The sequence below is a fragment of the Delphinapterus leucas genome, chromosome 2 (assembly GCF_059928025.1).
Source record: "Delphinapterus leucas isolate spDelLeu-1000000601 "Yukka" chromosome 2, BTC_Dleu_Yukka2, whole genome shotgun sequence".
Lineage (NCBI taxonomy): Eukaryota > Metazoa > Chordata > Mammalia > Artiodactyla > Monodontidae > Delphinapterus > Delphinapterus leucas.
Window position 1 is genome coordinate 155,309,174 of NC_143130.1, and position 25,209 is coordinate 155,334,382.

The 25,209-nt window shown below is 51.0% G+C and overlaps 1 protein-coding gene across 1 annotated transcript in view; it reads left to right on the forward strand.

The window, feature by feature from the left end:
- The first annotated feature begins 683 nt into the window (after positions 1-683).
- ESRRB (estrogen related receptor beta) overlaps positions 684-25,209 on the forward strand; it is a 104,545-nt gene continuing 80,019 nt past the window's right edge. The window contains exon 1 of the mRNA XM_089907999.1: positions 684-733. Coding sequence (XP_089764125.1) covers positions 684-733 — 50 coding nt within the window. The remainder of the gene's footprint in view (positions 734-25,209) is intronic.

Consider the following 25,209-nt stretch of genomic DNA (forward strand, 5'->3'; position numbering starts at 1 on the left):
TCTCCTTGATGTGAGGGAGGAGAAATGTGACTCATTTTTAATTTGTAAAACAGACCCCTTCCGAAAGGCTGAGGGGTGAGTTTGCTAAACCTGCCAGTTAAAAGATAGGATGGGGGTGAGAAGATATACAAGGGGCATATCTTTCAACCCCCCAAACCCACCAGCCAGTTGGACAATTTTTTTTTTTTTTCTTTAATGGCGAGAGGACAGGCCTTGCAGCTCTACAGCACAATCCTACTCCTCAGGAGGTAGGGACCTCGCGCGAGCGTCTGATTCCATTGAAGTCTCTCTGGCTCACCCCCCTCCCCCCACCCCAGCTCGATTCTGTCACTTTAAGTCCAGCCCCTGAGAGATAGCCAATAGGAGCCAAACCATACATCAGTCTCCCAGCCTTAAAGCTACAGTAGGGTTAGTGGGCTCCAAGTCTCTGGTGCCCGAGCCTCCTCCACGGCTCCCCATCCCCTCTGCCCGCTCGGAGTGTGTGCATCAGTGGGAGCGCTGGGCTGGGCGCGCAAGGCTCTCTGCCTCCCTCTCGCCCCACCACGGTGCTTCCTTCCACTCTGCCTTCTCCCGCTCACCGTGCCCCTGCCCGGACTCGCACCTCGCCGGTGCCCTTCACTCGCTCTTCCGCGTGATTTCCCCGCCGCCTTTCTCTACCAACTGGGAATGCTAAAAGGGGACTGATGGACGTGTCAGAACTCTGCATCCCGGACCCCCTCGGCTACCACAACCAGTAGGTCCTCTGCTTCTCCGTCTGTGTCTGTCCTTCCGTCTGGGTGTCGCAGTTCTTCTTCTAGGCATTCTTGAAGTGGCAGGGACCCCGGGGGCACTTGGGGGGGTGGGGAGGTTGCAAAGGGAAAACCACCCACTTCCTGGGTTTCCTTCTGGGGATAAACCCGACTCTAACTTTTCCCTCACCCCCTTTTACAAACCCTCACTTTTAGGTAAGAGCGGAGCTTTCTCATTCACTCTTTCTCTCAGACCTTCCCCGCGGGGAGAAAATCTTTGCGTTTCTGTGGGTTGGGGAGGAGCAAGCCTAGAACAGGTGCGGGAGTGTCGCAAGGATACTGGGTCCCATCCGGGAAAGCCTCCCTGCGAGCCCTTTGACTTTAATGTTTATTTCCATACTGGGGACCAAAAACGATCCCGGCAAGGGGACGAAATCGAACGTGCCGCGCAGGTTTGGAAACTGTGGGCGGCCAGCGCCGTCTCGCACCGCAGTCCCAGTGGGGCGCCCCGAGGGCACGCACGCGGCGCGGTGGACTCAAGCCACCCCAGGGGTGCGGGCGGCGCGGCCCGGGCAGACTGCGCCCCGCACGCCCTGCGAGGGGAGCCCGCATCCCGCTGGGAGTGGGGACAGTCGGCTCAGCGCAGCGGCGGAGGCAAAGTTGGTTCGCGGCTTTAGGAGAGGCTGCGCCCTGCGAAACAGACTGGCGTGATTTCCGTGCCCCGGGGCGGCTTAGCGCTCGCCTCCCTGGAACCCGGGGTTGTCTGAGCGGCGTGCGCGTGGGTGACGGCGGGGACTGCAGCAGGAAGCGACTCGCAGTAACCGCGGGTCCCCGAGCTTGGGCAGCGTGCCGCCGCGCTCCGGGCTGGTGTCCCGGCGTCGGGGTGTGGGCGCGTGCAAAGTGGTCCCTCGGAAGGCTTCAAACAATAATACAATGAAAACTCTAGGTTCTCGCGGAACTGTTTAACTTCTTCCTCTTCTTCCTCCCCTCTTTTTTTCCTGAAGCAAACAGAACTACCAAAGTCAGTTCTCGTACCGCCATCCTTTCATTTTTGTACCACCCCTTCCTCCCAAGAACCGCGACATCCCTACAACAATACTCTGGATAACGTGGGGTCCCAGGAAGTGTGATTACATCCCCCTCGCTGCACAGAATACTTCCACCCCAGGTGGACCACGCGTGAGAGAGGAGGCAACTTCACAGCAGCATCTCCTGGGGGTGACCGGACTGTCCAGCCTCCACGCTGACCTTTTTGTTTGTAGTTTTGGGGTTTCCCTCGGCAGAGGGTCCTTTAGATGCCGCCAGAATTTAGACAGAGTGTCAGAAGAAGGCGATTGCGTTGGGAGATGAGGGGAATCTTTAATTATAATGGATTCAGATTTCCATCAGTTTGAAAAGTGGCTTTTCATTCTCTTTAAAGGTTACACTGATCCCAGCTTGCGTGGCTGGTGGGGGTGGAGTGAGGGGTAGTTTCACACGGTGGTGCTCCTTCCGTAAGAGAGTGGGAGCCCCCAAAGGAACCTCCGGCGTGGGCGAAGCTGTGAACAATGTAGGATGTTTGTGGGGGCATTTCCTCATGTAAAACTACCAAGTACGACAAATATTGGATATTTAAATTATTTAGGTCGCTCTCTCCAGAGGTGCCTTCTTTAGTTGAGCTTGAAATATCTATGTATTTGTCCCTGGCTCAAGTCACAGTCAATAAATATGAAATTTCCTATGGGGAAGTACATCTTTTGATTATGTTGACCAAGAAAGCAAGGAGAGATGGGGGATTTAGCAGTTGGGTAATTCATCGAGTTGACGGCAACCCTGGCTTGAGTTTGAGGAGAAATATGGGCAAAAAAGGAATGTCGGGGAAGCGGCAAAGGGGAGAGAGGGAGCTGAGGTCCTGGGTGTCTGGGAAAGGTTTGAAGTGGAAATCAGTTATAAAGTAAGCCTGAGAGTGGTTTGGACTCCCTAGCCTTCTTGGTTTCTTTGCAAGGAATTAGCTTCTCACTCCATGGAACAGAGGAAAAGCCAGAAACATGCCTGCTTTTTCTACGGAGGAGCTAAGCATCCCTGTGAGATGCTGTTTCTCAGAGCCCAGGACCTGCTGGGCAACCGCCGAAGCATTAGTGAGCTGGCCCCATATACAGGTGTGTGCCTCCTGGCGAGGGTTTACCTCTGCTGTAGTCACAGGGGTCCAAAATTTCCAAGGACGAGCTTGTGGAGGTCAGAGGCTGGTTTGGGGGGGAGGCATCTTTCTGACCTCAGCCCCGGTGCTTCACAAGCAGCTTTAGAGCCACTGGTAGCCAAGTAACAAGACAGAGGACTGCATTGTTTGGTCTGTTGGAAGGACCATAGAATGAATCCATCCATTACGGTGCCGATGTTTCTTGGGGAACATATACAAGAGTGGGTTCGAGTGCTCTGTACACACAATTTCTACCTCTTTGGCTTAGTTGATATCCCTGGACTGGAAAAAACCCAAGGGTGCAGGGACCACAGTCCAGTGAGAAAGAACTTCCCATACTTCCTTCTCACCTGCTGATACACAGAGAGCATTTTTTTAATGCTTTAGTGTTATTTTCACTTTCCAGGTGAGAAATTAACACACACACACACACACACACACACACGATATACCCGGACCTTCGTACCTTTCTCTCCTTCATTTTCATTTTCCTGTAGCCAGTCCTGTAGGTGACTCCATTACCAGTTCTAATCAATATTTTATGTACATATATAATCAGCCAGAGTGGGAGTGACTGTGCTGGCCTGTGTGGGCTTGTGTACAAATGCGTCGGGGACGGACCTGATGGAGACCCTCAGCATAAAATCCAGGGAGCAGGGGGCGCTGCGTCACCCAGCGTCCGATGACCACTTTGCTGATGTTAAAGAAACAGAGAACAAACTGTCCTGAAGGTAAAATATGTGGGTTCACACGTAGGAAAAATGCCACATGGTAATTAGAATCAGTGACCCAGAGAAAAACAAAGGGGGAAATTAATTTTTAATGGTACATGTAAAAATAAATCAGAGTGAGGACATTAGTCTTGGTTTTCTGAGGGAGGGGCTCTAGGAAATAAACTTTTACGTGCCTGCCACACTTCTGGAGGTGTGGGCTGCCATGGAAGAGGGTGGGCTCGTTCAGGCCTGAGGGTGATAAACTAGGAGGAAACAGTGGGTCAACGCAGAGGGCCCCAGTCCCTGGTAAGGCCCTTTCCAGCTCAGTGAGGTCTTGACATCAACTGGAAATTTCCTCTCGGAGCTTATTTCCCCAACTCCATTTTACAAACAGTCCTTGATTTTACCAATAATTGGACATATAAAAATATGTTTCTTAAAAAAATATATGTGAAGAAACAAACTGACCCACCAAACAAGAACATTTCCATTCTATTGATTTGGAGTAATCAATACCTATTCCATTTAGTCTAAGAGAGGAGGGACAGAGGGGACTTTCGGGGAAAGCTCTGTGAGGGAAGTGGCTGTGATAGAGATTTCATGTCACAACCCTGCCTTCTCAGAGTGCCCCCCCCCACCCCGGCCCTAGCCCAGGGGGCCTTCGTGACCTTGTCCTGTGTGTTTGATCCGTATTCCTGATAATGGGACATTTTGCCAAATGGTTTTTATTTAAGATAATCCATACTCATTGAAAGTTTGTCACCTTCCTCAGTGCTCTGCAAAATGCCTGGTTTCTTTTGAGCAGTTGGAACTGGGAAGCTCTGTACAAGTCTGGCAGCCCCCAAAAAGAGGGGTGGGTTGTGAGAGAGACATTGCGAGCGTGTTTGCCTGGCGGGTGGGCGATGGAGCTGGCTGTGTGAGGATTCAAAAGGAAATCAAGTTCAGTTCGGAAGACAGCCGAACAGTTAGATAAGAGGCGGGATGCTTTTGACACGGTTCTGCAGCGCTGTTCCCTAGAACTTGTCTTCGCGGATGCTTTAAGTGGTTTCCTCAATATGATTTAGATTATTCGTGGTTCTAAGTTAAGGGGAAGGAATAGCAAATACTTAGACCGTAATCCACTCCTTCAAAGTCAAGTCCAGAGCCCACACCCTGAACACCCCAGGCCGGTGCCTTTCCACACCTACCAGCCATCATCTGGCTCTGTCTTTTCTCTCTGCAAGCAAGGCCCTCCCAGTCTCTTCCAGCTTGACCAGGAGGTCTGCCCAGAATTAGCCAGGACTCCTCACAGCTCTTGCTGGGAGCTTCTTTCTTGGTATCGGGTGGCTTTTGGCTGAATGATCCCATGGGGGACCCCAGCATGGCTTGAGGGCTGAGCCTCTGATGTCCTCCGCAGTGGCCGTGGTTCCCAGAGGGTGCGTGGGCCCAGGAGGGGGCTGCTAGTAGGGGGTCCACAGACCATGCCAGGAATCCTGGAAGGGCTCAACTTGGGGATGCTGGGACCAGACAAATCTGAGCCCACCTCCTGCCCTTGAGGCCATTTGCTGATTTCTAGGGATAAATCAAAGGTCTTTTTAGCACTGTTAAGTGCTGGTGACCCCTGACTGGGTTTCATCTCTGGTGAGCATCCCCTTTCTCAGTCCCATCAGCCTCAGACCTCCGGGGAAGGGTCACATGCATGGTCATTCCTCGGAGGAGAGGCCCATAGGCTTCTGCTGGCCCCGGTGTCCCGCGTGGCTGGGGTGGCCTGCGGCAGGATCACATCCCGGTTGTCCCATCGGCTGGTATGGCCAGGTCCCTGCGCAGGGAGGTTGCGGTGTTTATAATTGCAAATGTAATTAGCAGACCAGCTCTGGGGGGACTGGGAAGCTCAACTTCTCTGCACATCACAGTGACCCCTGTGCTGGCTGGCCGGCAGATTAACCCTCCCTGGGCCAGCCTGCCCCCGCCCTCCCTCTGGTGAGGCCGCTGACCTTTCACTGATAATGGCAGGGCTGTCCCGGGGGAGGGATGGCAGGGCCAGACCCCTTCCTCGGAGAGGTTGTCAGGGCAATGCCTGGGAGAGGTCAGTCGCTGAGGGTGTAGTTTTTCCCTAGGCCACTGGGCATGTGACCCTTACCACTAGTGACAGTGTGACCCCACGTGGCAGGCTGCCCTGGGGCATTTCCTCGTGCACTTCCTGGGCCACGCTGGAAGCAGGTCACCAGAAGACTTCGGGTGCGTGCTGGTCTGTGGCTCTGGGCGCCTTGCTGGGGAAAGCAGGGCGCTGGAGGGGGCGTCCTGTGGCTTCGGAGGACTGCTCCTGGGGCTCAGCGAGCAGCGGGGAGTGAGTGCCTGCTGGCCCCCAGGTTCTGCGGGGCTGCCCCCACTCCGGATGTGGCACGGGGAGGCACGCCATAGGACAGCGTGGGCTCAATTTGTCCCTAGGAGCAGAGACCGCCAAGCAACCATCCAACAAAAGACACTGACAGGGCTTCCCTGGTGGCGCAGTGGTTGAGAGTCCGCCTGCCGATGCAGGGGACACGGGTTCGCGCCCCGGTCCGGGAAGATCCCACATGCCGCGGAGCGGCTGGGCCCGTGAGCCATGGCCGCTGAGCCTGCGCGTCCGGAGCCTGTGCTCCGCAACGGGAGAGGCCACAACAGTGAGAGGCCCACGTACCGCAAAAAAAAAAAGACACTGACAAACGAGATGAGTGGGAAACTTGGAGCCGCCTGGTCCCTAGCCCCAGCCCCTCCTGTGAGTGTACTGGTCTCTAGAGGGCCTTTCTATACCGATCAGATTAGAACAGAAAGGATTTTTAATAGCACCTTTAGTTGTAAGCATTGGCTTAAGGGAGTGTCAAGACCCTTCTTGTTGCCGTCAACACCCTTGATATAGAGGATATCTCTGAACCCCGAAACATCAAGAGCCGCATCTGTTCCTAGGAGAGTGTCTGTGTGTGTACGGGTGTGAGAGCGTGCTGTGGTGGGGTCCCCTTTCAGATGGGCGTCACGGGGGCGACGGGCTCTGCTGTTTAAACACAGCCCCGGCCACCCTGCCTTTTACCCCTTGCCTAGACTGAGGTCAGGCTGTGGCCACATTTCCATGAGGGGCTGCTGAGCCTTGGGGTTTTTCCGTGGTGTGAGAGGGAGCACAGAGAGACTCAAGGGCTGGCTGTCCCTGCTGCCAGAGGAGTTCAGTCTTTCTTTAGAGGCTCTCTTGAGTTTTCTGGGCCTGGGTAAGGCTGGCAGACCCCAGAGAGGGTGAGCAGGCCGTACTGCCCTTCTCCAGCAGAACAGATGGCCACGCTCAAAGGAGCATTGGGATTTCTGCCCCAGGTCCCCGACTAACCCTTCTCTCCCTGGATAGGGCCATTGACAGTCTATCGCTAAAAAGGTCAAACGTGTTCTTAAGTCAAGGAAAATCAGACTGGTTTTAATCTGCCCGTGGGACGTTCAGTATGGAATTGGACAAGATGGGGGAAAAATCTATTGGCAAAATGTCTTAAATTCAGAGTTGTGTGTGCTTGGGTTAAAATAAGCCCCAAGCAAAAGTTTTCCTGGGGGTTACAGACATAAGTTTTTTCATCTTCATTTTGCCATGCTTTTTAACCTATACACATTGTAGTCCCAAAGAAGTTTTTTTCCCCTTCTTTTCCTCTCTCTCTCCCTTCCCCCCTCTCTCTCCCTCTCTCTCTCTCTTTAAATTTCTGTCCTCTGTTCCTTAGGACTTTAAAATATTCTATTCAATATTGTCATTTGGTGTCCCCGGGATTGAGCCTTTTCTGGAAATGGTTTTCTGGATAATGTTATTTTGTTTCTCAATGTCATTTCATCCAGAGGTCAAAAGGCAGTTAAACAAACTCCAACAAGCTTTTGTTTTTATCTTCTTGTTTCAAATGTGATCAATTTTCATTTAAAACTGTATCAGAATCCTCTCCTGTCAATTACAGCAGCAGTCAGCCTCACGCCTCATCGGTGTTTACTGAAACACTACATTAAAATTGCACAGATGTGAAGTGCCCAATTAGAGTCAAGCTTTTCTATCTAGGAAGCCATGAGTTTCAAAACCCCAAATGCTAAGTGTTATTTTAACGTGGCTCTTTATTTTTTTTAATTGCTTGAATTAACTTGAATTCATAAATTTGGGTTTTTTTCTTCTTATTGTTATAAAATTCTTAAAGTATTATATTTACTTAGATTTATGCTTTCGGTTTTTTCACCTGGCTTGTATGTTTAAAAAGATACCCGGCAAAAGGTTTTTGATCATCACTGGTCTTTTCGTGTGTTCTTGGTTTCCAGAGGGCAAAGAACAAGGAAATACAGTCATAAGAAAATGCTCTAGGGGAGGGTGGAGGATGTGAAGGGTGATGCTTCAGATGAAATTCTCTCATGTCTTCTACAATTTAACATTTTCCTTTGTCTTATTTTTTTCCCTCTATTTTCATCCCAACTTGCTCTAGTTTGCCTTTGTCCTTTCATCCCTCTTTGGTTTTATATGTTTTGGAGGAAGGAGTGTAGGGTGTGTGCATCTGTGTGTGTGCCTACCTGAGCGTGTGTGCACGTGTGTGTGTCTGAGTGTGAGGGTGTGTTGGAGCCGTTTTGAGCTGCCGCGCGCGATTAGCCGAGACAAGTCCCAAAGCAGAATGGCTGTTGTGGGCCACCCTGTTCCGATTCAGCCATCAAGGCCTTGACCCACTGTCAATGGCCTGCTCGCATTTGGTGGGGACACCAAAGAGGGTAAAAACCGTACGTTCCAGGTTGGCTGTCTGTTACCTGAGGAGGTGCAGGTGAGAGGGTGTCAGGACGCACCAAACTTTATTCGAAGTCTATTTTTCCATCTCTCTGCTCTCTTATCTCACTTCCTAGCACGTTGAGCTCTAGTTTGGGATCCTGGTGTTGCTGAGTGAATGAGCTAGCGTATGCTTTTGTTTTTGCTTTCCTAATCGATGGGCAGAAAACATTCCCTTTTGATGGTGAGACATGTCTTCAGCACGCATGCAGAGCGCAGTATTTATCCTTTTCCTTTTAGCCTCACTCTTTGTCATTTGTCCCTTGGGTGTGTTGACATTGTCTACCTAAGCAGTCAGGCTAACAAGCTTTGGCAGAAAGGACACCGCTTTCACAGAAATAATAGCAAGAATGTGATGGTTGTAATAATTATAACAGTAATAACAGCTTGCAGCTTTTTCTTCCCCAAAAGCGCAAAGCAATTCTCATAACCAGTTTCCTCGTAGTAACTGGATTAGGGTTGCTGTGTCTTGCCTCTGAACATAAATGTTTTTCTGCAAACATAACTTGCACAGGCTTCAGGTTTGCATGTCTAAATTCATCCAAGAGCAAAAAATGCCTGGTGTTTGAAATTTGAACAGACTGGTGAAGGAGAATATGGTGTCAGCCACACGGTCCCCCTCAGAAATGCTAGGTGTGTTGCCTTTGAACTGGGAAGGGAGAAATGTTTCTTGTACAGGACACTGGGTCGGGTCTGACCCTCCTGTCACAAGCATCTGAGGTCCATGCCAGGCTCTGCCTCTCCATGCCCTCAACGTTCCTTGGTTCCTCTGGCTGCAATCTCAGGAGAAGTTTGCAGACCAAAGGCACACAGAGGACAAGAGGGGTTATGACTTGGCACATGTGAATAGCTGGGAAAAAAACTGGGTGAAGAGAGAGGCAAAGTCACCTCACCACCCTTGATCACCTTCTTGGCCATTCAGCGTCTCCCAGGGCTGCTGTCCCTGTTCCTGGGTACCTCAACCTGTTCTCTGGAGGCAGAAATTAGAGGGAGGGCACCAGGGAGCCGCCCCCTCTGGATCCCTGAGACCCCTCTTGTGACTTTTCATGCCGATACCCAGGCCTGGAACTGCTCACCTGCAAACTGCTCATCTGTGCATTACTTTTGAAATTGGTGCTGCCTTTGTTATTTCCTCTCTCACCACCACCCCCTATTTTTGTATGTGCGACTTGGAAATAGGAGACAGCCTAATATACCAGCCTAACATAACAGGAGACACCTAATATACCAAGGTCCCACGACTGTATTTTTTTCCTACTTCAGTATTCTTACTCGTGTTCTTACTCAATTTTTCCCCCCAAAATACCCAACAACCTAAATTTTTGGGTTATTAATTGATTATTATCTGATTTAACAAACAAAACATCCTACCCCACAAGGAATCCCAGCAAGGATCTGGCTGTGTTGCTGAGGCTGAGATCTGCTTTTTTCCCCCTCAGTCGGTGTGAAACGTTATAGCTTCAATTCCCTTGCTGGACCCTGAGTAAAAAATTAATTCATGAATAATAAAAACCAATCAGTCTTGTTGAGTTAAGAAGGATTAGGAGAAAGGGTGTTTTTTCTTACAGAGAACATTTGGAATCTGCGTGTCATTGTCACCGAGTGTTGGGGTGGCTTGAGCGTGCCTTTACTCACAGCAAATGAGCTGTTTATTATCCCGAAGTGTAACACGTCTTCCTCAGTTGTAAGGCCAACTTACTGAAGATCGTTATGGGTTTCCCACCCAGTTCTCTCCCACGATCCCATACCGCAAGTCAGTGATCATTCATTGAAATTAAGACAGTTTCCTGTGTAAGTGGCACATAACCAAAGAGCAACAGACCCGGCATTGCATTATGAATAAGCCAGTTTGTTGATGGAATGGAGTCTGTCTCTCGATTTCCCTCCCCTTTCTTTCCCTGGGAAGTAATTGACTAGAAATTTACATGCCTTTGCAAGAAGTAGAGAAATTAGACTTGTAGATACTCTTTTTAGTTTCCAGAATACTATCTTCCTCCCAGGGTTATTGTGAAGATTAGACAGAGGTAATTCACGAGTGTCAGGCATATAGTGGGTGTACATTAAATGTTTGATGTTCTTGTTAATTTTTTGATGCTATCTTACTGGAAGTTACTTTTCATTCCTTTGATATAACCTCACAATGAAAGTCCTTCCTACTCAGCAGTGAGATTGGGGTGCTTGAACTGATTACTTTGTTTAATGCGATCAATGTGGCTTGGGTTTCCATATGTAACACAAGGGGATTACAGAGGGAATTATGATTTGGGGCCGAGGTGATGAATAGGAAATTTCCTCTGAATGAATCCCTATATCCTTGGACCATGGGTAGAGTTGCCCAATAAAATACAGGACACTCAGTTACATTTGGGTTTTAGATAAGCAACAAATAATTTTTTAGTATAAGTATGTCCCATGTGATATTCGCTAAATCTGGCAACCCTACCATGGGTGTTTTTCTTAAATTGGTCTGATTAAAAAACACATTTCCCTTATCTTTTCTACTTTCGACAAAGCCCCAAAGAACAATTATGTGTAGTTTTTTCAAAGTGTTTTTAAAATGACTATCTTTAACTTTTTGCCAAGATTAACTTGTTAGGTTGGCCATGTCCTTGGAAGTTAGTGCGTACAAGTGATTTCTGTCATCCAGATATATCGATAGAGTTGCAATCAGGTAAACAGATCTGCCGAATGAGGTCTCCTAGCATAGCACCCAGAGCTACTGAATTTTGCCTTAGGAAGAAACAGGGTAAGCAGAGCCTTTTCGGGAACCTGCCTCTGCGTGATGTTTCCCTGACAAGCAGGTTGAGGGGCTGGATTGTTAGAACCTGACATCCCAGCAATTGGAAGCTACCCTTGCTGCACCTGGGAGGCCAAAGCAGCGGCCTCTCCCTGCCTTCCCACACAAGGACAAGAGGCTGACCTTTTGGAGGCATCCCCTAGGGGGCTGTGAGGGAAACTGCCCAAATTAGTGTTAGGTGGTGGAGTAGGAAGGCCAAGGGGCTGAACCTGATACAGTCAGCTGGGGGCATGGATGAACTGGGGCACACGAGGGACCAGCAAATCCCAGCTTCTCTTCACTCACCTCCCAGAGCAGCATAGTTGCTCAGCCCGGCAAAGACAACCCATTGTTTTAAGCGTGGTACCCTCGCAGCCCAGAATATGGGAAATGGAAGAGCTCTAGAGCCCCCTGCAGGCCATCAGTGGCACTGCACCTCGTGGGCGACTCCCACTTACAGAGCCTTATGAAGGTGGGAAGGAATGTGGAGGATCCCAGCAGGTGAGCCTGCAGCAACACAGGATCCTGGAGGAGTGGGTTAGGGTTAGGATCCCGGCTTCAGAAAGTAGCTCTGGTTTTGGAATCGCCTTTCGGAGCCATGCTCCATGCTTTTTAGCACTGCAGTTGCCTCCTTGTGTGGTATGCCAATGCCCTCCCCCCACGCACACATACACACGCAGGACTCTGCCTCCGTGGCTTGCCCTGACCTCCCGACAGGCTGAGCAGCGCTCAGGCCTCACTCAGCTTAAGGAATGCCCTCCAGGCGTCACCGCAGCCAGTGCTATTTTCAGAGCCCAATTGACACTTGTGTCCAGACTGTCTTCTCCAAGACGCCTAACTCCCTGGGGATCATTTAGGGTTTGCTGGAAGAAAAATTTTGGGGACGACAAGAGAGCTGAAAATAAACTGCAGGGTCAGAGGTGGACAATTGTAATACTAATAATAATAACAGTCGTTAACATTTATCGAGCACTTACTGGGTGCCGGGCTTTGTCCTAAGAACATTCCATGTATTAACTCACTGCTTTCTCACAATAACCCTATTGGGGTTAATTAGAAAATAGGAACTAGGTCCAATTACTATCCCCATTTTACAGGTAAGGAAACTAAGGCACAGAGATGCTAGGTCACTTGCCCAAGGTCACACAGCTGACAAAGCTGGGATTTGCTCAGGAGCAATCTGGCTGTGTGCCTGCACTCCACCCAGCGCTATATGTGTTGTATGTCACTCACTGAGTCTAGAATTCTAGCTTTCTAACTCCAGCTTTTACACCACCCCTTCTTAGCTGTGTGGGTCGAACACATAGGTAAAGTTTGGGGTGGAGGTGGAAGGGGAAAATTGGGCCTCATGTCTTGCTCCTAGAAAAGCAGAGGGAAGAATGGCCACAGCGGGTTGGGCCCTGTTCCCCCCTTAGCCTGTGTCATGGGCAGAAGGGAAGGCTGGAGAAAGGAACTTTTAGTCTTCCTGACCTCATCCTCCAAGAGCCCATGGCCAACCTCCAGGGGCACCCCCTTCGTGCCTCCCTCTGAGACTGTCATCAATGTATGTTGAAGCTGTAATTTTCTCCAATCTCATGCCTTCCCCTTGTTTTCTCATCACCCGCTCTCCAACAACTCCTAAGTCTGAATCTCAGGGTTGGACTCTGGTGTCCAGCTTGGGCTCCTGGCTGGACCTCACGCCAGCACTTGCAAAAGAGAATTGCAGCATCGCCCTCCAAGCTGCTTCTCCCCGTGTCTCCCTTGTCTCGCCCTCCCTTGATGCAGGGGCCCCCAGCTAGGATATGGAGCGTCTATCTAAATATACACCTCAGATCTATTTCCTATTCGTGCTATTATATACCTGCAACCCCCAGTCTGCCTGGCAAACTTCTATTTATCCTTTATTTATTTTTTTTAACTTTAATTTTGTAAGTTTTATTCAACTTTTTGAAATTTTTATTTATTTATTTATTTATTTTATTTATTTTATTTATTTATTTATTTTGGCTGCACCACGCAGCATGCAGGATCTTAGTTCCCTGACCAGGGATCAAACCTGAGACCCCTGCAGTGGAAGTGCAGAATTGTAACCACTGGACCACCAGGGAAGTCCCCTCTATTTATCCTTTAAACCCTGCTCATGTGTCCCCCTCTGAGTGAAGCCATCCCTGACGCCTCCCAGGGGGAAGTAATCTCTCTCTTTTTGCAGCTACAGTCTGGCCCATGCCCTTGACTGGGTTGTAACCTGTTGGATTTGAATATATGCTTATCTTTTCCCACAACTTCATGAGCCCCTAGAGTACAAGCTCATCTCTGTCCCCACCGCCTAGAACAGCACCTGGTATGGAGAAGGTGCTTAATGCATGTTGGTGGGGCTCACCTAGGGAGATCAGATATGGGTAAAGGGGAATTCTGGAGGCATAAGACGGAGGTAGAAGGCCATGGAAACAGTGGCCAGGAGGGGCCTGGCTCTGCAGCATCTATTGCCCTGTTGACCAATGAGGGCAGATCTGGCTGGCTAGGTGGCCTCCATGCCCTTCTTGGGGGCAGTATAATGTAATGGTTAGGGGGGAAAGCGCTGGCTCCAGAATGACTGAGTCTAAATCCTGGCCCCAGTGGTGTGCTGGAACCAGCTCAAACTGGCTCGGGAGAACCGACCATTACATTTTCAGGAATTTTGTAGCTGACTGTTAAACACAATCATCATTAAAAGTGAAATTATATAAACTTACTAGTAAATACATTGTCTTAAAAACAAAGGTAGGGCTTCCCTTGTGGCACAGTGGTTGGGAATCCACCTGCCAGTTCAGGGGACACGGGTTTGGGCCCTGGTCCGGGAGGATCCCACATGACACGGAGCGGCTACGCCCTTGTGCCACAACTGCTGAGACCACGTGCCACAGCTGCTGAACCCCGCGCACCCTAGAACCCGTGCTCCAAAACGGGAGAGGCCACCGCAGTGAGAAGCCCACGCACCGTGACGGAGAGTGGCCCCTGCTCGCCGCAACTAGAGAAAAGCCCGCATGCAGCAGCAAAGACCCAACACAGCCAAAAATAAAAACAAATAAAATAAATAAATTTTTTTAAAAAGCTAAGTAGAAAATAATTGTTTTTACAAAAACAAAACAAAAAAACCCAAAGGTAATAAATACTCAAAACTCACTACTTTAATATTTTATTACCTTTATGTTCTTGAACTAAATTTGCATCTAGTATGTCTGCATGGTAGGAATACTATATGACAGATTGTTAACTGCCCATCTCTTCACAGTAACACGGCATCAGTGATGTCACATTGGTAGCTTGAAGCTGGCCACGATGGTATTTACACTATGGAAGCAGGCAAATCATTCCCCTTCTTCCATCCAGTTCTTAAACATTTACTGTCACACCACTGCCTGGCTGTGTGACATCCCAGCTCTGTGACCCCGGATAAGTTACTTAATCTCTCTGTGCCTCCGATTCCTCATTATCAGTGACGACCTTCATTTCTGTAAAGATTAAAAATTGATCAATATAAGGTACTTAAAGCAGAGACTGGTACACAGTAAGTGCTCCAGAAATTTTGACTCTTTTCAGTGTTTCTTCCTCACGGTTCCAAGCATGTCCCTATTGAAATTCTATCAAAACTAATGACTTTCCCAGATAGCAGCGTGTGAGTTTTATCCTTAGAGTGTAAGGTTATCGTTTTTCCCTGCTGGACCCTTGCCCATGGGGTTTAACTGTGGTAGCCAAGAGCAGGAAGCAGAAAGCACTAATCTTCCAGGGGGAAAGGCCCCTGTGGAGAGGCACACTCAAGCCTCCGGGCCAAGAGAGGAACTGGGACCACAGCAGCCACCAGTGTGGCTGAGCAGGTGAGGTGGGCACAGGTGAAGTCAGGAGAGAAACAGAGCAGATGCAAAGAATAGCCAAGCGCCAGGGTGAAGGGAGGCTGTGCAGTGGCTGCAATGGGTCCCTTAGATCACATGAGGGGGCAGATCGTCTCCCAGGAAATGCTGGGCAGTGCAGCCATGCCTGCGGAGGCAAGGGCTCCCTTGGTTTGGGAGTTGAAGGAATATTCCAGACCATCCCCAAGTTAGCACACATTCTGTAATCAGCTTGAGCTGCAGTTGCTGGGGAAGCCGCAGGCAAATCCACAGCTCTCAGCACAGCAGAGGCCCAGGAGAGGCCAGAGTGGGCTAGGCTCTCCTGGACTCTTCCTCGGCTGGATTCTCGGGCCGCAGTCAACTCTGGCCCCAGAGGAGGTCTCTGCACTGGCAGTTCCCTGGAAATTGCTTCTGGCTGAGACCTTTGGCATCAGGAGGTTCAGCTCAATGACTCAGTCACACACAGCCCCCAGGCCAGGCCAGCCCGCTTTCAGTGTTGAGTGGCCTGCAAGCCTGCAGACATGGGTAACAGCTAGATCTGCACAGCTTTCCAGGCCAGGGGTGCATCTCATCGCTGGGGGCTCACTTCGTTCTCTGAATCCCTGTTCTGTAGAGAAATGCCCTTAGAAGTGGCCTTGTCAAGGAAGAGGCAGCCTTGAGAATCAAACCCTCTTTCCCACATCTCCATGAGTGTTGCCCCATCACCCTGAGCCCCTTAAAGGCCTGGGTCCAATTTATTTGTGAATCTGCAGTGCAGGGCCAGGCATGGAGGAACCTTCAGTAAATACGAGGTGAAAGCTTGGATACAATTTGAGAAAATTTGTGTACTGAGTTGAGCTGCTGATGGGCCACCCGTACAGTTGTACAGGTTGTTCACTGACCAAGAGTTCCTGGTTGAGGGTGTGGGTGAGGTCTGAACCTAGTTGTTCTAATTAACCCCAAGATACACATGGCAGGGAGGAGAGGCAGTGAGTATTCAAGTTCAGGGCCTAGAGGGGCTGAGGAGTCTCAGGCTCTGACACACAATGGGAACAACCCCCCTAACTAGCATATGCCTTGGTTCTCTAAAAGCCGCTGTGTTTTTAGAGCTGCTCAGCACCATCCTTGCAGCCTGAATTTAGAGCCTGATAAGGTCTTCAGAAAGGTTTCTGTTTTGTCTAACTGCAATTCTTAGTGGGCCCCCAGAGCTCTCCATAGGCAAGACCAGGAAGGGTCACCCAGGCCCTGTTCTGTTGCTGCCCAACACATTGGGCCCCTGTGTTCCCAGACTCAAGGGGCCGGGTGGTGTGTGGGTGTGGGCAGGCGGGGGCCCTGGCTAGCAGGGCATGTGAGAGGGGGAGTCTCACATGGTCCCTGGGCTCCAAGGGCCTCGGTGAGTAGATTTTGGGGAGCGCTGGAGCTTAGTAACTTGAAAGGGAAGGGAACTGCTGTGTTAGCGTTTGATCGGGTGTTCACAGGCATGATCTCTTTAAATTTACAGTAACACCTCAGTAAAGTAGGGGGTCCTATCCCCCTTTATGGGAAGAGAAACTGGAGGTCCAGAGAGATTGAGTGACTTGCCCAAGGTGACATGTGCGTCCACTTTAAAGATCCAGGCTGCAAATCCAAGCCTCCCTGAAATAGTGCAGCACTCCAGACCAGCCCTCCTGACATTTCCCCTGTCACGATAACGCGGTCCCGAGCTGCCCCTGGGCTCAGGAAGGGGGAGCAGAGCCCCTGAGTAGGGCATGTGGCTCTTGAGCTGCCCGGGACACCTGAGCAGAGGGTCAGGGCATCCGGAAGTGTGGATGTAGGTGCCTGTGGATGTCTGTGCTGGGCTGAGGGAAGTGCCTCTTCTCGCCAGAAAGGGAGGAGGAGGAATGAAGCACCACCCCTCGCTGCTTCCAGGTCAGCTGCCTTGGAGCTGCTGACAGCAGTCAGCCTGCTCGAGTTGGAGCTCAGGCCTGTGGCCGGTGCCTCCAAGGGCCTCCATGCAGGTCTGTGGGGGAGGGGATGTGCCAGAGGCCAGGGTCCTGCGTGTAGCCGTTAGGGCACAGTGGAGAGGGAGCCTGCATTGGCTTGTCTGTGCTGTGGCCAGTGTTTAGCAGGCCTGGGTTTGGGTTTGAGGTTTTCTCTCTCCTGTATATCCAACCTCCCCATCGCCGCAGCTTCACCCCGACCAGCAGAGCAGTCCCAGGATTGACTTGGGGCAGTAGTAGGGGACCCAGCCTGCCCTCCCTGGGGACAGGCACCCCTCAGCAAAAAGGCTCTCATCGCCTTGGGAAGGGCCCCAGCTTGGCCCAACTAGACACCCGCACGTGTGCTCATGGCTGTCAGCCTTGCCCACCCCTCCTCCACCCCTGCAACCTCCTAAGTCTTTACTCTGCCAGGTACTTTCCCCCGGTAATAGTAAAAAATGTAGTTACAGTGGTCCGCAATGGATCTTTTTTTATTTGGTCTGTAAATATATTTATCTACAAAATGTTACATGTTGTGACATCTAGATATTGCATGAAATACCTTTATGGCAGAGGTTAAAGTAACCTGAGATCAGAGCAGTCCCAGAAAATAGGGACCCCTGGCAGCCAAGCCAGGCCCACAGGGAGTGCAGAGGTCAGGACGGGAGGCAGGGGTCCTGGCAGTGCCAGGTCGTCATCGTGGGTATGGCCGGTGTGGGCCGCTGCTCATGGGTCGGTGGGTCTACAGTGTTGCCGAGCAGGGGCCCAGCCAGCAGCCAGTGGCCATGTGCAGCAGATACCTGCAGGATCTGAATCAGAGGCCTCTCCACGGGCATGCAGGAGGACCGAGGGGTGTAGAGGTGGGGACTCGGGCAAGGGACGCCATAGCCGCAGTCTTCTCGGGGGGGTCACTGGATTCTGGTTTATTCAGTAATCACAACTCCTGGCCATGCAGGTGAGGCCAGAGATGGTGCCCATGACCGGGAGACCCAGCCACTGCAGGCTAAACCACTTTCTCTCCGCGTCTGCAGCTCTTTTCTCTTTCTCCATCATACTTGCCTCCCAGCCCTGTAGTCCTGCCTCTGTTATCCTAGGCTTGTTTCACTGTATTTTTCTCTCCTTGCTGCTCATGGCCACAGTCATCATCACTAATATCTGCTGAATGCCTGCTACGAGCGAGGCACCGTGCAAAGTGCTTCCTGTGGACACGCGCATCTTTTCCGTCCTCTCTTTCCAGACCTTCTGTTCTAAAGACTCAGCCCTGGGAGCCCCTGAGCACCATACATGGGTGGCGTGTGGGACTCCCTACTTCCCAGAGGGAGAAGGCAGAACCTGGGGGCTGGGGAAGACCCAGGAGGCTCATGGGCGCCTCAGCCCTCCTTTGACAGATGGGAAACTGAGGCCCTGAGCGGATGAGGGTCTTGTCTGCAGTCCTGCAGCTCGTGTGCAGAATCCAGCCCAGGCCCCACCCAGCGCCTGCTCGTGCACTGCCTGTCTTTCTGGATGGAAATCCTCTTTGCCCTCAGCTTCAGGGAGGGCCTCCAGGACCAGAACTGTGAGCCTCAGGGCCGAGCAGTGCTCGCCACCATCTGTCTCTTCCACTGTTACCCTGTGCGTCCACCCTAGCCGGGCCGGGTCAGGCAACAGCAGGAGCCGGCGGGAGCCAGACAGAATCATAGGGGTGCTGGACAGACTGACATGAACAATTCCAATCATTTTAAAACATCGAAGGATTGAGAGAGTTTCAATAGTTGGAAACTGGCAGGAAGAGAGATGAGCTGGTGGTCCTGGGCAAGGAGGCCCCCCCCTCCTCGTGGTTCCCCTGCCATCTGTCCCCGATGCACGCCTGTGAGCTCCTTCATGTTTCCCTCCCAGGGCATCTCTTAGGCTGGGCTCTGCTCTCGGTGACCAAGGTGGAGACAGCAAGGATCTCCCCATGTGGAGGAGAAGGTGGGAGATTTGAGCCACGTGACAGTAATGACCACGTGCTCTGTCTGGCTCACGCTGGCCTTCCTGGTGCCTCACCCCATGGCTGGCACCAAAAAAGAACACATTGCCCTGCTGCCAACACTGTGGGCACTTTCAGGCAGCATCCAAGCTGCCGCAGCCCATGTCCAAGGTCAGCACCTAACTGGCCATCCCTGATCTGAGGTCAGCGTCAGGGTCTGTAATACTGCCGTGTACATAAACGCACCCGGCTGGGCTGGCGAGGATAGAGAAGAGCCCCATGGAGGAAGGAGAGGGTACCCTTTCCTGACTCCTGACTCACACTAGCGGACATGCAGGAATAGACCAGCCCTGTGTGATGTGCTGGAGAGGGTGGAAACTTTGATGTCAGACTGGTCTGAATTCACCTGGTAATTCTGGCTCCCCTTGCTGTGCAGCCTTGAGAGAGTCATCTAACCTCCCTGTGCCACGCTGGCCTCATCTGAAAAATAGAAATAATAACCCTTCTGGGACTTCCCTGACACTCTAGTGGTTAAGACTCTGCGCTTCCACTGCAGGGGGCACGGGTTCGATACCTGGTCGGGGAACTAAGATCCCACATGCCACGCGGTGCGGCTAAAAAAAAAAAAAGAAATAATAAGCCTTCCCTTAAGGGTTGTGAGAAGCTTTAATGCAATAATGCTTGTAAAATGTTCATACAGGACCTCACAATGTCCATTATGCCCCAAGCATTCTCTGTAAACATTCTGTGGTCATTGAAAGGAAACGTGCAAATTCATTTTAAGGTATGACTGAATTGTGAATTTATTATGTATTTTTCCAACTGATGAAGAATAAAGGTACCAAGATTATGACACAGGGGAATCAGGAGAGGTTTTGATACTGAAAAGCCCTCCTGGGTCCATACGGACTGATGCAGAGCTGTAGACAGCATGGAGTTAGGTGAGAAAGCAGATGGCTGAGCAGAATATATAGTAAAATTACATTTATGGCTTTTTAAGTTCCAAATGCTGGGCATATGCTTTGGGAATTTTGGGAAGGAGACACAAAAAGCTGTCATTTGAGTTACCGCTGGGGAGTCTGCTTGGGAATCCTGGAATTGGGAAAGATTTTTCTTTTGACCTTACCCTTTTGGTCATATGTGAGTATGGGTTCTATATGAAAACAATTGTAATTTAAAAGTTAAGGAAACCGACTTAAGCAAGCACATTGGCAAATGCTCCCAAGAAAAACATCGAAGTAAAAAAGGGTCCTCTACAAGCTTGGAAGCCAGTGCTCTGGACAGACAGACTTCCAGAAACGGGGCTCTGTCCTTGCCGGGCTCCCTGCCCCCCTGCTCCCCCTTGGCCCCTGCAGTGCACGCCTCACCACGCAGGGGTGGGTACCTCTGCCCGCAGCAGCCGCAGAGACGAACCTGGGTGCAGGTCCGCCCGCAGGCTGGGCTCGCAGGCTGGGCTCGCAGGCGTGGTGCTGACAGTGGATGAGGCAGCCGGGCTCTCCCGGGTTGGCAAGGGCTGACCTCCTCACCACAGCCTTTCTCCGCTTCACACCTCGCAGAGCCAGGCCGGGGGAGTCGCTGGAGGATCTTGGCTGGATGAGTGGGCGGCTGCCCCCCTGCCTCAGAAGCCATTAATCTTGTGTCTCCTCGGCCTCCCACCCCCGCTGCCCTGGCACAGACGGACTCGGGAAAGGACATGAAAGGGGCCCTGGGCTTCTCTCTGTGGTGGACCGTGACCCTGGAACATACCATCTGGCTTTTCTGTGTGTCTTCTGACACGAATTCCCCAGGTCGGGACACATCAAATAGAGCTGTGTCTGGTGACATTTCTCATTGTTATTCCTTTGGCGGGGCCTTCTGATTCAAGGTCACAGGTAGGTGCAGCCTCCAGAGGCTGCCTGCGGGGGCCAGGGGCCTCCGTCCTGTGGATGCCTCAGGAGGGGGCTTGCACAGTGAGGCCCAGGACCGCAGAGAGGGCAAGACCCTACTCACCGCCCCAGGCAGGCCAGTCCCATGGGGCCAGGCCTGGCCCCAGAACTTCCTGGTGCTACCAGCTCTGGGCTTCCTTCCCTGCAGTCTGACTCTTCCCACACAAAATAGCCAAAGTGCCAGGTACCCAATCTGGGGTGTCAGCAAATGTGTAGAGTTTGACCTTGGCCCTGGGAATATCGGCTTTAGTCTCAGATCTGTATTTGCTTTAGGAAGGCAGAGGTTGCTGGCTTTAGAGTAATTCCAAAACAGAGTGATTTGGGGTAAAGTAATTTTGTGCAAAGGAGAGGGTCTTTTTTTTTTTTTGGCTGCGTTGGGTCTTCGTTGCTGTGTGCGGGCTTTCTCTAGTTGCGGCGAGCGGGGGCTACTCTTCGTTGTGGTACGCGGGCTTCTCATTGCGGTGGCTTCTCTTGTTGCGGAGCCCGGGCTCCAGGCGCGCGGACTGCAGTAGCTGCATCACGTAGGCTCAGTAGTTGCCACACTCGGGCTCTAGGGTCTGCAGGCTCTAGAGCGCAGGCTCCGTAGTTGTGGCGCACGGGCTTAGTTGCTCCGTGGCATGTGGGATCTTCCCGGACCAGGGATCAAACTCGTGTCCCCTGCATTGGCAGGCAGACTCTTAACCACTGCACCACCAGGGAAGTCCCAAAGGAGAGGGTCTTTGGTTAACCTAGATGTTTGGTACTCAAAGTTGGACTATCTTCTGAGCAGTGAGTTCTCCATCACTAGGAGCATGTAAGTGGAAAGGGGACCTGTTTGGATTGAGCTTGCTGTTGTACACTTTGCTCTTTAGAAAAAACCCCTTCGTTTCATATTGGTGGGGAGGAGACGGTGCACCTGCACGGGGCCACATTGGACAACATCTCACTTTTTTACTTCTGATCTTTCCAGCATGGGGCAGCGCCTCCTGAGCTACCTTGCACTTACTGGAAAGTTGGTTCAATAACCCTAATAGCTAACACATATCTATGTGTTTAACTATGTGCCAGGCACAGCACTGCATGCTTTTACCTACTTTTCATCTTTGAATCTCAACAGTACTGCAAGGTAGGCACATATATTTTTCTCATTTGACAGATGAGAAGGCCGGGGCTCAGAGAGGTTGAGTAGCATCCCCAAAGTCACAGAGCTAATAAAAGGCAAAGCCAGGATTTGAACCCAGATCCACCTCCGAGTCCACTCTGCTGGACACACTTGTAGATGACAAATGGCTCCCTCTGTATTCTTTGCTCCCCGTTGGAAATTGTTTGGTTCTCCTTTTTGTCACTGTTTACGCTATCAGAGTTTAAAGGCAGTCAAGAAACTGGGTGGCCTCTGCTTTGCTGCTTCCTGCCTTGGCAGGCCTAATGGCTGGGAGGAGGGCAGGGCTACAGGGGAGGGGGTCTGAGAAGAGGACTCTCTGGGCAGCACTCTTGCCACATGAGGGCATTCACCTGGGGTAGGGGGTGCTTAGCATCAGGCACCTCATTCAGCATCAGCCTTCCCAGGCCCCAGATACACATGCTCATCCAATCGTTGCAATAACGCAGTGGAGCAGAAGCTCTCCTGTGCCTCGCTGCACAGACACTGAGACTGATGCCCAGATTGGCTGCGTGGTTGATCAGCTAGTGGACAGTGGAGTCAGATTCAGATCAGATCAGGATCTACCTGATTCCTAACTCAGTCTCTCCACCGCCATCCTGCATATTATAGAGATCAGTCTCTGCTCTCTTGTTGAGGGGATATATGGGGAAACAGAAGAGATGCAGTTCCGTAGGTGAGTGAGGGATTATTCTAATCCTCCTTTTCCAGATCAAGACCGTGAGGCCCCAGAGTGTCTTGTTGAAGTCAGAAGTTGGGGACCAAAGTTACCACCAGGCCCCTCCTTGTCCCCTGTCTCCGGTCTGTTCTCTTTGCAGAGGGGTCCAAACAGTAGATGCTGATCATTTGGAAGGAAATGGTCACATGGCTGTGTGCAAGGGGAGGAAACTGGATGATGTGTTGGCTGGCTGGTTGGTTTTTGCTTGTTTTTAAATCAGTACTCACATCCTGATTTAAACAGGTGGAATGCTTTGGCCAGTCCAACAGGAAGTTCCCTGTGGCGGAGTCTGAGGCCCTAGCTTAGCCCCTTTGGTAGATCTGTCATCTTAACTAGTCAGCCTCTGAGCCTCCATTTTCTCATCTGTATAATGCGGATAATATCACCCCAGCTCACTGGGTACACGTGAGGGTTAGGTGAAATCAAGTCTCCAACAACGGTGAGATTCGACTCCCTGGGAGGCACAGCCTAGCAGTGCCTCCATCCCTCACTCCTCCTTGGTGGGCCCCACAGTCTGCATCATCTCTGAATTTGCCCGCTGGTGGCGAGTCTTCTTCCTACGGGGGTGATGTCATTTTTAATGTAGCCAAGGTCATATGGAGGCAAGTGTAGGGAATTAACTGGGTGACAAAGCGATTCTTGATTACAAGGAAAAGTGAGGATGTGACTCTGTCTCAGGTAATCTAGCTCTCAAGGCAGTTCCCAAGAGGAGTTTTAAAAAGGCTTTGACCAAAGACAGCATCGCTGGGAACTGGGAAGGGATGCCCAAGGTGACCACGTGGAAGGGGACAGCACTCTCCAGGTGTATAAATATCGGTTGGTCACAATTGGTCTCCTGACTTCACAGTCACACTCCGTTGCTCCTGACGAGCTGCCCCCGTTGGCAGAGCAGACTTGGGGCGGGGGGGGGGGACGGGGGGCTCATGCAGGCATCCAGGGGAACTTGGGTAATTGTGGCAGCCACGGGTCAGTCTCAGTCCCTGCTCCATGCAGAATAAGTAACGGCCCAGCAAGATGCCTATAACTTTCTCGTTTTACCAGCCAAACCTGCAAATTACCCAGCAGAACCCATGCTGCTTTGGCCAGGAAGGCCAAATGAGCCGGAGATTTGGAGAGTCTAGCGGGAGGCAAAAGGGAAAAAGGACACCCAGCCCCTCCCGACCCCCAGTACATCATTTGCTCTTGAGAATTAACCTGGCAGTGGGAGCCCTAAAAATGGGCACTTAATTCCCCTTTTCTTGTACTGCCATTCCCTGGCATTTTGCTTCTGGGAAAACTTCCAGAGAAACTGTTCTGGGAAACGTAGAAATTCGGAAGTTTTGAATAAGAAAATAGCAAGCCAAGAACATAACTTGGGGAGAAAGGCAGAGTACGGGGGCAGAGAACCCTGAATAGTGGCAGGTGGACCTCAAATGCTGGTCTGAAGACGGTTAGAGATCAGAACAAAATGGGAAAGGAGCAGTACCACGAACCTCCCAAAAACGTTCACTTCAAGGGCAAGATTGTCCTTTATTGTGAGATTATTGCTTTCCTCATTTGGGGTGCTAAAATGGCTTTTCTTTTTTTCTTTTTTCTTTTTAAATGGCTCTTCTTTTATGAAATGATGGTCATACTAGGTTCTTCTTTTTTTTTTTTTCATTAACATTCTTACCTGACAAAATAGTCAACCTTGTACTGATTCCCAAATTTGGTGGTAGTGGGGTAGAGTGAGGTTCATTCCGTGAGACTGAAAGATGGGGAACCACTGGCCTAGAACACAGAACCCAGACACCAGCTGTCCTCAGGTTGGACCGCGGGTTCTGCAGGGAACCTGGGGCAGCAAGTGCAGACACGGGAAACTAGTGCTCGCACCTGATGTTTTTCAAGGGGAGGCTCCTACGAGATGGGGCTCCGTCCACCCAGGAATCTTCTTCCCCCTTGAAGCTCTGCTCTTTGTGCTGTTCAAAGGGCAGCTGACCAGAAGTCACAGAGAGAGGAGATTTCTTCTCGGCTTTGGCCAAGTGCTGCTGAGAACTCTGTCTTCACCCTCCCTGGATTCCACCCGAAGGTCTGGCCTCCTGCGAGGCATCGGCAGCTGCGTGTCTGAGAAGAAAGGCTCCTGTTACCCTTTGTGGTAATGGCAGTTCAGGGCCAGGCCACTGTTGAGGCCAGCATAGCCCCAGATATTCACGTGGGAGGATCGAGGGGAGAAAAGCAAGCAACTCCTTGCGTCAAAGGAGAAGGGAACAATAAAGGAAAATCTGAAACAGACTGGGAATTGTCATCCATGAAAGAGCATGTCTCCTTAATCCCCACTCCAGCCTTTCCAGCTTGGAAGACTTCAGATTAAAGGGCCATGATGAATAGTGACCACAGTGACACATTACTTCAGAGAGCACCCCAGGATTTAGGTTGGGGGTGGCTCCACTTTCTGGGCAGTGGGTGGGAGCAGATCCTACAGCCCTCTTCGATTCTGACCCTCAGCTACAGCACTCCTTGAAGCATTCGTGGAACTTAGGGACTGCAAGATGCTCTCGGGGAAAAAAAGGTTTCTG